This window comes from Strigops habroptila, chromosome 3, assembly GCF_004027225.2.
Source record: "Strigops habroptila isolate Jane chromosome 3, bStrHab1.2.pri, whole genome shotgun sequence".
Taxonomy (NCBI): domain Eukaryota; kingdom Metazoa; phylum Chordata; class Aves; order Psittaciformes; family Psittacidae; genus Strigops; species Strigops habroptila.
In genome coordinates, this window is record NC_044279.2 from 35,885,154 (window position 1) to 35,899,381 (window position 14,228).

The 14,228-nt window shown below is 44.8% G+C and overlaps 1 protein-coding gene and 1 long non-coding RNA gene across 7 annotated transcripts in view; one reads left to right on the forward strand and one right to left on the reverse strand.

Moving 5' to 3' along the window:
• TBC1D30 (TBC1 domain family member 30) overlaps positions 1–14,228 on the forward strand; it is a 58,683-nt gene that overhangs the window by 20,724 nt on the left and 23,731 nt on the right. For 4 of the 6 annotated variants that reach the window (XM_030479304.1, XM_030479302.1, XM_030479303.1 and 1 more), the window contains exons 3-4: positions 12,148–12,209; positions 12,588–12,653. In XM_030479304.1, the coding sequence (XP_030335164.1) occupies positions 12,148–12,209; positions 12,588–12,653 (128 nt within the window). Of the gene's footprint in view, positions 1–6,068; positions 6,458–12,147; positions 12,210–12,587; positions 12,654–14,228 lie in introns of those variants that run through there. The other 2 variants (XM_030479306.1, XM_030479307.1) reach the window with 1 other exon arrangement.
• Positions 55–7,253, reverse strand: LOC115605212. Its single transcript, XR_003990537.1, has 4 exons — positions 7,198–7,253; positions 5,832–6,009; positions 2,877–4,425; positions 55–441 (listed from the first exon to the last, which is right to left on the reverse strand). It is a non-coding gene; the product is annotated as an uncharacterized LOC115605212 (long non-coding RNA).

Consider the following 14,228-nt stretch of genomic DNA (forward strand, 5'->3'; position numbering starts at 1 on the left):
TTTGGCATCCTCCTCAGGGTGTTTCCTATCTGCCAAAAATTTCAAGAAGCAATATGATTATGAATATTATTTAATTTGTAAATACACTTACTAGGTGTAACTGTCCATCACTCCCGAAACATAAATTACAACACACATTTGTAGGCTGGTGATGCTGGGGTCAAGGAGACCTGGCTCTGTTGAAGGGACCTTCTTTTCTCTGTTCTCATCAATCCTGTCCTAGTACATGCATGTGTGTAGTACAGAAGGCAGGGATGGATAATGTGTGTGGGAGGGAAGGGGGAGAATGAAGAGAAAAGAACAAGCCTAAAAATCATAATGAGGAATCTTGAGTCTGAAGTTCTCTCTTGGCTGAATCCTGATTCTGATAAGCTGAAGAGTCATGTAGTGCATATACAGTTGTCAGCTTCTTGCAGGAGTAATAGCTTGTAGATTAATTTCCTGTTGAAAGATAAACACTTGCTAAGCAGTGTTATTTTAATGATGTTCCTAGATCAGTCCTCAATAGATGTGGCTAAACAACTTGCAGGCAATATTGTTTCAGACAGCTATAAACAAAGCCCAATGGCCAGAGAGTGCTCGCTAGTAAGCGAATTACCCAGATCCTCTGTTTGTCTGAAGCTCTCCAAGAACAAGTGGGCTGTTTCAAGGCTTCCTTCAAGAGAAGGCTCTGTTAACGGGTACTTACTGTGCTGTCAGTTTTTGAAGGGTGAAACAAGTAAAAAGGCTATGTGCATGAAGTCTAAGGGAAGAGGAAGCATTGGTCCAGATTTGAGCTTGTTTGGGTTTTTTCTCGGCTCTGCTGCATGCTCCTGAGACTAATCATTTAAATCTTGTTTCTCTGTTTCTGAAAAATCATAAATGTTATTTCCTGTCCATTGTGTAGTTTATATTTGTAGGCAAGGATTGGCTCTGCTTTTTTTGGCTGTGATAGCTAATGTAGGATACAGAGAGGCCCTGACCTCTTTTTGTGACATTTATGTACAAAGTGATACAAATCATGACTAATGCAATGGAAAAGTTTAAAATATTCATGCTGTGTTGATGAGACCGTGGTGTGTCAACACACTGCACCATTTTCGTGAGCCCTACTTGTTGAAAGTGTGTAAGATGAATCTTCTCTAGGCACAAATAAAGTAGCAAAACTTTGGTTTTTGTATTGGTTCTGGAACCATCCCTTGTCCAGTAAAGACAATTTTGGATTACATGTCTGAGAGCAGAGAACAGCTTGGTGACAGAACTGAATCTGTTAGTCCAAAATCATGTTTCTCCTTCTGTATAGTGTAGATCTGTCCACTCTTACCTGTAGACTCCTTCCTCACATGCTCGTGCAGCTGCGGATATATGAAACTGCCCTGCAGGCTCTGTGCTTGGTGGTCCACACAACAGTTACAGCTAGCTGGTAGAGCAGAGCATCTGTTCACCTGCGGTGTCTGAAGTAGCACGTCAGTAACAGTGCCTCTAGAGCAGTACTGGCAATGCAGGAGGGGATGCTCTACTTGCAGGCTGAGGTGGGAGGAGCGCTGGGCTGTGCCACCTTACAGGCTCTCATGTTCAAGGACATGCACTGTACCATCACTGTAGCACCTATGCCCCTTCAGTGTCAAAGACCCAACAAGCCTCTTTTCAGGCTGTCAGAGGTGGCTCCATCTTGTGAGCTGGGGGAGTGTGAAACTTCAGGTGGGTCGTGCTTGGTTTTAGGTTTTTGGGACCAAGCAGAAGGAAGTGAGGCTGGTTTTGTCAGAAGGGATGTTTAAAAATAGAATACATCTAGAACTGTGTAGGGTAGGAATTTTGTGCTCCAGTGACGAAGATGGTTTAAAGGGCTTAATGTATTTAAAATAGCTTTGCCTCCTGGGAGAATCTCAAACTGCCTTATTCTTTCTTCCTTCCAAAGTGGACATAGTTCATTCCACGTGTTTTCTCTTATACACTTCAATTTGGAAGTGTAATATATTCTTTTTTGAAGCTCATTGTGAACTAGAACACACATCAGAACATCAGCCTGTTGGTACAGGCTTAATATTTCTTGATTTGCTAACTTCTGCAGAGCTATTGGAAGCCCAGTGGTAATGGGGTTTTGTTTTCTGGGGTCTTAAAGGTAGTATACAGAACTCTGGAGCTTAGTAGACAATGGCCCTATGATCAATACACTAGGTTTTGCGTCATGGTTGCAATACATTTTTTTCCGCTCATCCTATTGACGTATTGATCATATAATATATTGATTTCTTTCTGATATTTGCTGTATCAGCAGCTGCCCAAATGTAATTTTTAAAATGCCTTGGGATGAAACATATTTCAGTATTATCATACTTTTTTTTCAAGGGTATGTGTTGCTTTAAGTATTTTTGCTAACATGAGTGTCCAGAAGCATGGCAAACAAGCTTTCTCCCCAGACTTTCATCATTGTACTGGGATGATGTGGTGCAAATCAGTATTACAGGTCTATACACATCCCTGTTGAAATAAAGGGGAGGATGTGGAGTTCAGGAAATACAGTGGCCTAGCTGAAGACCTCATAGCAGCCTTCTAGTATCTGAAGGGGGCCTGTAAGGATGCTGGGGAGGGACTCTTCGTTAGGGGCTGTAGTGGTAGGACAAGGGGTAATGGGTTCAAGCTTAAACAAGGGAAGTTTAGGTTAGATATAAGGAAGAAGTTCTTTACTGTGAGGGTGGTGAGGCACTGGAATGGGTTGACCAAGGAAGTTGTGAATGCTCCATCCCTGGCAGTGTTCAAGGCCAGGTTGGACAGAGCCTTGGGTGACATGATCTGGTGTGACGTGTCCCTGCCCATGGCAGGGGGGTTGGAACTAGATGATCTTAAGGTCCTTTCCAACCCTAACTGTCCTATGATTCTATGATTCTATGTCTTACCATTTCTTAGACGTTTGATTACATTCATTCTTCTTCGCACACATCAGAAGAGAACGAGTGAACTGTGCCTTCCAGTAATCCCGAGTTGGGTAGTTAAAGCTTCATGCAAACAAGCAAGATCGGTCTGTGGCCCCATTTCTGCTGCTGTTCCTGTCACCGTCCCATCTGCTTGAGCTCATTCTGCTGTTCTAGCTGCCTAGAACAGCACAATGTTTTACCTCATTGTCCCAGTGCAGGCAGAAGAGAAGTGAGCTGATAAATCGGGAGGGTCAAAGTAAATGGAGTTGGCTTCTCTATGTCAAAACCTGGCAGTGATTATAGGACCAATCACAGTAAGGCCAATGGTAACAGTCAAGCAAGTTATACATGTGAACTAATATTCCTTATGACGTATGCTTTGGCCTTAAAAAGGCATGGTTAGCAGGTGGTGGAAGACTGCAAAGAAATAGCAAATGAGGAGGTAAGGTTTTTCAGAAAGTGAGTCTGTTGTGTGGGAGGGAATAAATGAAACGGGGGAAAGCCAAAGTCTCGGGTTGATTATTATAAAATATCTGGGGCTGAAATATCTGGGCTAGCCAAAATGCTTTGATCCCCCACCAGTTCCTTTCTGAGCATCATCTCTCTTGTCAGCAGTTGCAGGTGAGGACTTGTAGACATGGCCATACCTCCTTGCATTGGTGGATCAAACTAGATTCATGATGGCTGGTGACATCTTTGAGTTCAAATTTGCTGTGTTTTCACCAACTTGGAGCTATGGTGATTTGTTTGAAACTTCCCCATCATTGCAGACAATTTACAGCTTAACAGTGGTGAATATGGCCAATTTCTACAAGCTGCTGACATGCAGTGTCGTGCTTATATGTCTGCAAATCCAGGCAGGGGCGCAGAACACATTTTGCCACAGACAAATGAGAGGCTTTGCCTGATCAGTGGTTAACCTGATACCATCCACTTTTCTAGAAGCTAGGCTCTTGCCCTTCAGATATGTGTGTGTATGCTTAATAAGAAGTTTCCGTGTGTCTCTAAAATCCAATGTTAATGATCTGGTGAGTCATCAAACCCATTAGTATGGCTTGGCTTCTTCATTTCGTCTCCTGAAGTTCATGCTTGCTTTTTTTTTTTCCTGAAGAGTAACGTTGCATTAATTGGCTGGCATGTAGGAGAGCTCCTTAATGGTGTGCTGGTCCTTGGAAGCAGCAGTGTCCCAAGTCACAGCATGATTGTCCTGATTTGTTTCCAGTTTTGTTATAGATGATGACAAGTAGGAGAAATAGCAGTAATGAGGACACTGAATTCTCACTTCGACAGCTGGTTATCCTCGTCAGTTAGGTATTCATGTCTGTCTTGTAATTTGTAATTTTTCAAAGTCTGAAGGTTACTTATGATTATGTCCAGTTTAGTGGGATGACTGATTCTCACTGTGTGGATAATGAGTGGTTCCTGAAACTTTGGCTATAGCTCCTGAGACTTCAGGCAACAGCATGTGGTGTTGGGTTAGCCACTCTTGAAACGAACCAAGAATGATGCGGTGCTATTTGTGTATGGTGTTCTAGGAAGAGGAGAATAATATTAGAGATTATTTCTGTATTTAAATGTTTCTGTTACAGTCCCATTGGTATGATCTGTACACCTAGGGGGAGATGAATTCATTTAAAATCCGATGCTTTAACCACTAAATCGTCATCTCCAGCTGGCACCGAAATAAAGTGATTTGCATCATCTACATCAGCAGGGAAGTGTTACCTTTGTTAAAAAAAGAACCACCGACACACAGACTTAATTATCTATTCAGAGCGCAAGCTACCAGCTCAAATGTAGTGACTTTCCTCCAAAACAAAAACTGATATTTAAAAAGGCATGATCAAAGTCATGCTTCTCTGAAAACTTCTAATAGCAACTTCTAAAGATAGCTATAACTGATCTTAAAAAAAAAAAAGGCTTGCTTCTATGGTTTATATTGCATATATTTTATATAATTTGCTTTGCTGCTTATCTGTTCCTGGTTTTCTCCTATCTTTGTAATGTGGCTGAGGAAAACATCCTTTTAATAAAGGAACAAATTGTCGTTTCAATGCTGCAGATGTTGGCAGGTATACTCAGACTTCCCATAGCTTGGTCTTGGAGCCCAGCTAATGTGGTGTGATAAATCTGCTCTCCTTCCATAGAAATGCTGAGTGGTTTAGATCGTAAAAGGTATCATAATTTCAAATACTTTCCTTCTTGTCAATCAAACCACTAGTTTGAAATGCTGTATCAAACCCTTTTAAGATGCTGTTAGGTCAAATAGAACTAGAAAACGCATCTAAGAGAATGCTGTTGAATAGCTGCTTTTAACTATTTAGTGCATGGTAAGTCATTAGTAATAAATGCAACTGCAGTTTAGATTCATAGAAAAGGGTGTTATTTTAGTTGAGGATGTCCAAAGTCTGTGCTGGAGAGTCAGAAACACAGAAGCTGTGCAGCCCACTTGCCTTTGCTGCTGCTGTCCCTGAGCAGACCTGGCCCAGGACCTGACCCCAGCCTACCCTGGCATCGTGATGCTGCTACATCCATCACTCTCCCCATGCTCCATGCTCTGGTAGTGCTTGTGGGACTCCTTCCCAGGACAGCTTTTTGAAAGGGGCAGCAGGACTCTACAGAATCCCATGTGAGAAGTCTCTTTGCTGGATCTTAGAATCATAGAAGGATTTGGGTTGGAAGGAACCTTAAACATCATCTGGTTCCAACCCCCTGCCATGGGCAGGGACACCTTCCACTAGACCAGGTTGCTCTAAGCCCTGTCCAACCTGGCCTTGAACACTGCCAGGGATGAGGCAGCCATAGCTTCTCTGGGCAACCTGTGCCAGTGTCTCACCTCCCTCACAGGGAAGAATTTTATTTCCTATATCTAACCTAAATCTAGGATGGTTAGCTCATTTCGTTCTTGGCAAAAATGTCAATATTGTCCCCTCTTACCAGGCATCGAGTGAGACGCGTCAGTATTGCCAATGCTGGGCGATGTGGGGGCAGTCCGGGGCTATGCAGGGCTCTGTCTTGAGCCCTCTGGCACTGCTGAGCCCCAGCGCTGCCGCCTGGGTCCCTTCATTTCCAACGGGGGCTGCTCTCCCCTTCGCCTGCTGCATCCCAGGTGGTGCTGGAGGAGGAGGAGGAGAAGCTGCTGATTTATTCAGGCAGTGATGCTAGGATTGTGGGCGGGAGCAGCTCCTTTCTCCCCCTCCTTTTTTCCCCCTCTTTCTCCTCTCCCTGTCCTCCCTCATCTCTCCCGCACTTCGACTTTGCTGTCTCTGCACTGCAGATCCCCGCTAGCCGGGAGAGCCGCACCCGGCGGGGCACCCCTCCCGCCATGCCTCCCGCCCCGCCGCCCTAAGCCGAGCTTTCTGGCACCGCTGGCCGGGAGCGCCCGGCGGCCGGGGCTGCCATGCGGCAGGACAGGCTGACGGGCTCGCTGCGGCGCGGCGGGCGATGCCTGAAGCGGCAGAGCTCGGGCGGCGGCGGCGTGGGCACCATCCTCAGCAACGTCCTCAAAAAGCGCAGCTGCATCTCCCGGACGGCGCCGCGCCTGCTCTGCACCTTGGAGCCAGGTAACGCGCTCCCCCCGCCCGGGCGGCGGCTGACATCCCGTAAGCGGCTTAGCGGGCACGGGGCGGGGAGCGGCCGGGGCCCGGGCCGCCGGCTCCCCCCGGGGTCAGCTCGGCGAGGAGGACGCGGCCGGAGGGCGATGAGGGCCGCGGGTAGGCGCGGCGAGGGGCAGCGCCCCGGGGCGCGGCGGCCGGTAGCGGCCCGAGGCAAATGGCCGCGCCTGGTCGGCCGTCGCTGCGGTGCCGGCAGCCTCGGCGGGCCCGGCCTGCGTGAGGCGCCGCGGTCGCGGCCTGAGGCGCGGCGGGGTGTGCGGGGCGCGGCGGCCGGGGCGGCGAGGTCGCGCCTGGACTGGGCCCGCCTCGGAGCGGGGACTGCGAGGGCGCTCTGGGCTGGGGGGCGGGTGCGAGGCAGCCCCGGCGGGGAGCGGGACCGGCTCCGGGCGGGAGGCCCGAGGCGTCCGCGGGCCCTGCGGGGCGGCAGCGCGCTGCCCCCTTGCCCGGGGCGCTCCTCCTGCTCTCCCCGACCGGCGGATCCCGGCTGCGCTCTTCAGCTCTCCCGGCTCCGTTCCGCGCTCCTCCCGCCTGGCGTCGCCGCCTCGCAGCGCTTTTGTGCCGTTCGGCTGCACCCTGTCCCTGTTGTCTCCCTTTACCCCCCGCGCCGCCGCTTTCCGCCGGCCTCCCCCAGTCACTCCCTCAGGTCCGAGCCGCCGAGGCGCTGCGGTTTCCCCTCAGTCTCAGCAGACCTTTCCCGATGAACCTGCTCACTCCTGACTTGCCGGAGACCCCTCCTCCCACCAGCCTTTGTCTGCGGTAGGGTGTTGTCTTAAGTTCGCAACCATGCCTTTGCTAAGGGCGAAGGCATTCACTCTGCGGCTGCTTTTTCCGAATCCTGCTTTAATACCAAAATCTCTTTTAAGGACCAGGTGGTCAGCCAACGTGCATTTGCTCCAGGGAGGTGGGCTCTCGGCAGGGGCACTGATGGGTGGTCATTGCTGAGTGCTAGATTATAGTTGCCTGCCATAAAAATTTTCGATAACTTATTTTTTCCATGAAGTATTGGAAATTTAAATTCAATTTACAGTGTTAGAGCTGTCACTTGTAGCTGAAATGTTGCCTAATCCTAGGCATTTACAAACCATGTAAGCCTGAGGTCTACTGAAATGTAGAGCAATGCACTGAAACATGTAAGACTCAGTTTCCCATTGTACTAGCTGCGTGTGTGTGTCAAGCACACAATGCTGACTGCCTCTGTGTTTGAGTTTTGAATGCTGCTATTAATAAGGTCTCAGATACATTCTGGTGTAGGTTTATGGGGTTGCCATTGTCAAGGAGATTTCCTGGCGCGTAATTCTCACAGATCTGTGCTCCTACAGTAGCCTTCTGATATCCCAAGTAATGAGGTTGTCTGGGTAATGCCATTCTTTTACTTACACTCCCACAAAGGCCAGGGGAGATGATCAGAGATGTAACCATGAATGCCATAGTCTTAAAGCCAGGAAATCCCACTGGGTTGGGGTTTCCATATTGTTCACATGTAAGTGGATACAACAGTGTCATTCAGGATGCATGCTTTCACAGACTGATGGAAACAGGGCACCTGATGTGCTCTTAAAAAATAAGCTGAACAAAGTTTCCTTCAGATTTTCTTAGAGTCTGTATCAGCTGTCTGTCTGTACTGAGAGGTTTCTGTAGACTGCAGATTTTAGATGTTCTTTGATACATCCCAGTGAGCTCTGTCTCCTGACAAAAGTGTTTTCCTGCAGAGTTACTCAGAGTATTACTTTTATTTCTCATTTTACAGATTAAACCCTACATATAGAGACAAATTATAAGGCAAGGCTAAGAATATTCCTGAAACCAGAAGCAACGATAAGGTAGTAGTTTAGGTTGGCACTTTTTACCCCAAGTTTGGACTCCCACTGCACGCAGACTTGCTTCAGGCCTTTTTCCTCATTTGTTTTTGATAAAATATTTATTGGCTTTCCATGGGAGATGTTTCAACAGCTGCTTTTAAGTCCAGCCAGGAACGTACAGTCATGTGCTTTGTAAGTTTGAAGCTATGGCTTTATAGTTCATATACGTGCATCAGAACAGATCATCTTCCTGTGGTTTTTCTGCTTTAGAATTTCAGGAAGAGTCCCATCCTTTTGTTGAATATTACTGAGGAGTGGGGATTTGATTCCCTCACCCAGGTACTTGGCTGACCACAACTTTTTTCTCCCTTCTTGTGTCTCTTCATGTAGTCCTGTGCTGCGTTTTGGTCATGCAGTGGAAGACTGCTAGGATTTGGGAGTCCGAGGGGTATAATCTTCCCTCTTACGGCCTTTCATTGTCAGGGGTCATTGTGTACTTTACATGGAAAAGCTAATGGGACTGGGTTTTGTGGGGTTTTACCTTTTTTTATTTTTAAAGTGTTTCTGCAGTGGTTTCTGGTGACCTGGTGCAATGGCATTGAACAAGCTTTATTTTGGCATTCCCCCGCCCTTCAGAAATCTGACTGGTGCCAAACATGTACCTTTGTGTGTGCTTGTATTTGTGGAGCTAATAATTCATATGTGTTCCCAACACATTCCTGCTTACATGAGCTTTTTAAGTACGAAGCATCAGTTGAAGTGTATGAACTGGATGTGGTACTTTATATGTCAAATGATGCTATAGCCTGGCTGGCTTGATGTAAAAGGGCTGAGTTATGCTGACAGCGGTTACAGTCCCTGAGAGTAGGAACTATTGCTGCATAGATGGTATGTTTCTGCCAGGCTGCCCATGTGCAGGAGCTGAGAGAAAAGTTCTTATAAGGCCCAAGGGGTCTTTTCTGCAAAAAGCATGTGTTTATGTAATGGAGAAGAATGTGTACCAGAGATGGAGGATTGACAAAAAAAGGAAAATCCAGTGAAAATGGATGTAGAAGGTCTGTGGTACGGTTGGATGGGTTTGGGGTATTGAGGGGGGGAAGAAGCTGTTGAGGAATCTAAGTTAGTTTGTGGGGAGAAGGCAACTGAATGCAGAATTAAAGGAAGTTGCTGGTAAGATGTAGCCGGTGATGGAAGTGTAAGGGAGAAAAGACTGTATGTGGAAGAAGGCCCAAGGGAAAGGCTGGTGGTGATCCAGGCACAAATGGACACAGAAAAATTACAAGATTGAGTTACAAAAAAAAAAAAAAAGTATGTGGGGGTAGGGTGGGAGATTTGTTAGGAAAAGGGGAATGGTGGAGGTAGGAAGGTTTGGGAAACCAAGAGAAGTTCCAAGAGGGATAAGCATTAATTCCTTGAAGCTCTAAAGTCCAAGGTCAAATTCAGTGAAGAGTGCAGGAATTGCACATAGTGAGATGGTTGTTGTGCCAGAAATAAGTAACAGGCAGTGAGACGCTGCTCCCAGCTTGCTGATTGCCTTCCCATGGATGCCATGGGAAGTTCCTGGGTGGGTGTAGCTGTTCCTTACTGTCACATAATTTGATGTGGGGAATATTTCTAACTGGGAACAAATAGGGTGATGCAGACTCCAATGGCTTCTACAAGAGGTTCCAGTGCATGGCCTGACAGAGCAGTTCCTCGCCATCCTGAAGAGAGCGCGCCATGTAATCTGCTGTTACCACATGATGTTGTTCTCATTTCCAGTAATTTTCACGCCTGTCTTAATTGTCTGCCATGATTTAATAAACTTTCATTGATGGAGGTTCCAGGTTCTGATGTCAGTGTCATTTCATCAACAGAAACAGCTGTCTGGGCCCCTGCATGAGCAATGGTCATGCTGTTCATGTATATGATAGATATATTCTGCCTTGCTCTGAGGTTGTGTCTTACAATGCTTGATCTTTTGCCGACTTGGCTGTCTTTGCTTGCGTCTTTTTTTAGGAAGACAAAGAGAGAAGTTGTTACTGGGATCTTTAAATCTTAGAAAACTGTGAAGTGATTAATATTTGGCTGCTGAGTTGGAAATGAGTACATTATTATTTTGGAAGGCTACTGCTTCTTTGCTACAAGGCAGTGTTAGATAACATGTCAACATCTGTTACCTTACAAAAGGAGTTCTTGGTCATTATACCTTTTTGTATGTCTTAGGGCTTTCCAGAACTTACCATTAGGTTGCTTGGGAATAAGGCTCATATTTTTGCATTTACAGCAAACATGATGCAATTTCGTCTTAGGAGGTTACTGGCATTGTTACACTGCTTTGAATTACTATGGAGAGATTTATCTATTAGGAGTTCCTGCTGAGTGCCATGGAGTTATGGGGAAGAATACTAATAAACAGTTACTTCCAGGAATGATTTTAATCCTTTAATGTTTTTTCAAGACATATCTATTATGGTTTGAAGCTTTTATTTTTCTAGATCTGACAAGGATGTCTTTTAAATCCGAAGCAGGGAAATACAAGCACCAGTCCCCAGGTCTCAGTGATGCAATTCTAAAATGCTAAAATTCTAAACAAAATTGGGTTTTATGTGAATTGTATTTATTTCTCTTCCCTTTCCCCCACCAAAGGAGGGGGAAAAAAGTCTTGAAGGAGAACGCTGTCTTTAAATAGATATTTATCAAGCAGCAAGGTTTTTAAATGACTTACCACCACTTCAGTATGCAAATGCTGAAAGGCATTTTGCATTTCATAACTAGCAAGTGCCACTACAGTTTGGGTTTCTGTGAAACTCACAAGCTTAGTCCTCCAAAGCATTGAGTATTACTGGTGAGTTGATTAGCAGAGATTTTGTATACTTAAAATCCTGCAGGATTAAAATCTGACTGGATTTTTTTATATATATATATATGGCTATTAAAACATATATATTAAAAATGCTTGTCTTGATATTCTAGAAAGACAAGAAGATATGCATCACGTGATTTTAAATGTAGAGCAGTACATTCCATTAAATTATGGAGGAAAAATAAAAAAGGTTTTATTCTTTGTGCTGGAAGCCGTGAGGGAGGAGACTTGACACGATGCGGTGTTCAGCACCCGAGCACTGGACAGCGGCGTCTGAAGGCCCCGAGCCTTGTCCATTCGAACTGGGGGATACAAAGCAAATCCAGTGTTACTGTTCTTCGTGTTATGGCATGCTCCAGTGCCACAGGCAGGGTCCAGTGCGGACCAAACTTGAGATCCTAGTGTATTATCTAGTATATTATTTTATAGACTGTTAGCAGGCATGCTTTATAACAATTAAAATAATTTGCTCATAAGGCCAAAATAAAATCTGGGTTTAACTGATACCAGTGACCAAATGTGCTTTACGTTCTGAGGAATTATATAAAAAATATATTCTGAGCAATAAAATAGTTTTAGCACCCCAAACTTGGAAATGAATTTTGAGTGACTTTATGTCAAGAAGTCGAAATAGATGGCAAGAAACTGTATATGCTTTTCTGTGGATGCATACTGTAGTTTGCAGTGTACATACACAGTTTGTAGAATAGTGAACTAAATGATTTTTAGTTAATTGCGTTGTGCTGAACTACATCATTAAAGAGGGTATTACTGCATTTTAAAAACATTTTGTCCATGTTCTTTTTAACATGTGCCTTGAATCCACTCTGAAGACAAAAATTCACAGAAACAGGTTGAAATGTAGTTGTTGAAATGTGTAGCTGAAATCTTGTGTTCTTGTTTCAATTGTGGATGTTGCTTTTTGCCTTTTTTTTTTTCTTTTTTCTTCTAAACTAAAGGAAAATAATGGCCATGATTGTTTGTTTGTTTTCTAGGGGTTGACACAAAATTGAAGTTCACGCTTGAACCATCTTTAGGTCAAAACGGTTTTCAGCAGGTAATTGGATTAATCTTTCTCTTGAGTTTGTGAAGAACTGGGTTCTCTTCAATCAAAGTACTTGCCCTAGTTCAAAAGTGCATCTGTCATCATAATGTCAGCATATTGTTTGCAGTTGCATCAAGAGCTGTTCCATTAGTATCTGGAAAATGCAATAAGCTTTCATTGTTTACTCAGCTATCTCCTAAGTCTTTGTGTCCTAGAATATTACATTTTTGTTACATCATTAAGTAATTAATTTGTATTTTCCCTGTTAAACTCTGAAAAGTGTGCAGTAAAATGAAATGAATATGCATGTCTGCAGTGTTGTAAATGTTGCTATACTGTTGCATTAAACTAATGGTGGATTTTATACATTTTGGATGCTTTTGCTTTTAGTGGCATGATGCGCTCAAAGCAGTGGCCAGGTTGCCGACCGGCATACCTAAAGAGTGGCGGAGAAAGGTAGGTAGACCTGTACCTTTGTGGACATACTGCCTGTGGGTTTCTCAATAGAGGTGAATATCACCAATATTATCAGTGTTTTTTAAGAAATATTTGGAAGCTGTATGTTTAAGCTGTACTGGCGATTTTTGCTAGTTTATGTTCTTCAGTGATAACCTCACAGGGCAGCTGGAGAGTCTGAGGAGACAGGTAAAGATGGTGTTTTCAATAGTCAGGCTCTTTCTGCTTGAGGCTTGGGTAGCTTACTCTGGTGCAGGTGTTACTGCTTCATTCTGTCAGTCTCGGGGAATTGCACTTGTGAAGCTGCCCCCGCAGCTGAAAACCAACTGAAAGGAGAGCACATCTCCAGTGTAGGCTGTCATCTTTATGAAGGTGCTGACAAGAATGCTCATAGAAACATTTGATGGGGGAAAGGCAGATTGCCTAAATTAGGGAAGCTCAGAGTCAGGAGTGATGTAGAATGGTAGAGTGTGCCATTAATGGGAAATCGTGCTGAGATAGTGTTGTAGGAAAAGGTCCACTGGGATTTTGCTAACTTACTTTATCACTTTCTTCAACTATGTTTGAAGTTCCCTAGCCTAAAAAAAGGCATGTCTATTCATCTTTTCTGTAAAACTGAGTCACATGATCTCAGCTTTAAAAATGCAATTTAAATAAAAGGGATATTTTAAAAGCTTTATAAAATGTATGTAGTTCCATATATTTTTGATACTTGAGATTAATTTCCTTTTCTTTTTGCTGTCTTTCCAAAGTGAACTGTTGTTCTTTACAAATCAGGGGAGAAGAAAAGAGAAGATTTGGTGGCATCATTTTCCTCACACTGCTATGATTTTGTTTTCAATTTACAACTCCAGTGGATCATTATGTCTGTCTAACAGCTTTTTTTCTTTCCTGAAACGTTTTTTTCCCACATTCCAGTAAGTCTTTCAGACATTTTTCTGTGGAACGTGACTGGCAGAGGTCATAGAATCACAGAATGGTGAGCCTTCTCTTCTCCAGGCTGAATGGTCTCAGTTCTCTCAGCCTTTCCTCATAGGAGAGATTCTCTAGTCCATTGATCTTCTTAGTGGCCTGTTGCTGGACTCTCCTCAGTAGCTCTCTCTTGTACTGGGGAGCCCAGGCCTGGACCCAGCACTCCAGGTGTGTCTCGCCAGTGCTGAGCGGAGGGGAAGGGTCACCTCCCTTGACCTGCTGGCACTGCTCTGCCTGGTGCAGTCCAGGAAGCTGTTGGGCACATTTGCCAGGAGGGCACATTGCTGCCTCATGGTCAACTTGGTGTCTACCAAGACCCCAGCTCTTTCTTTGCAAAGATGCTTTCCAGCTGGGTGGTCCCCAGCATATTCTGGTGTGTGGGATTGTTCGTCTTCAGGTGTAGGACTTTGCACTTCTCCTTGTTGAACTTCATGAGGTTCTTGTCAGCCCATTTTTCCAACCTGTCAAGGTGCCCTTGGGCTTACCAGCCACTGCGTCCTAGTTTTATGTTATCAGCAGGCTTGCTCTGCCACATCATTCAACTCATTTCTCTATCTTTCCGTCTCATTTTGCCTCTCTCTGTGTTTGCTCACACATGACCAC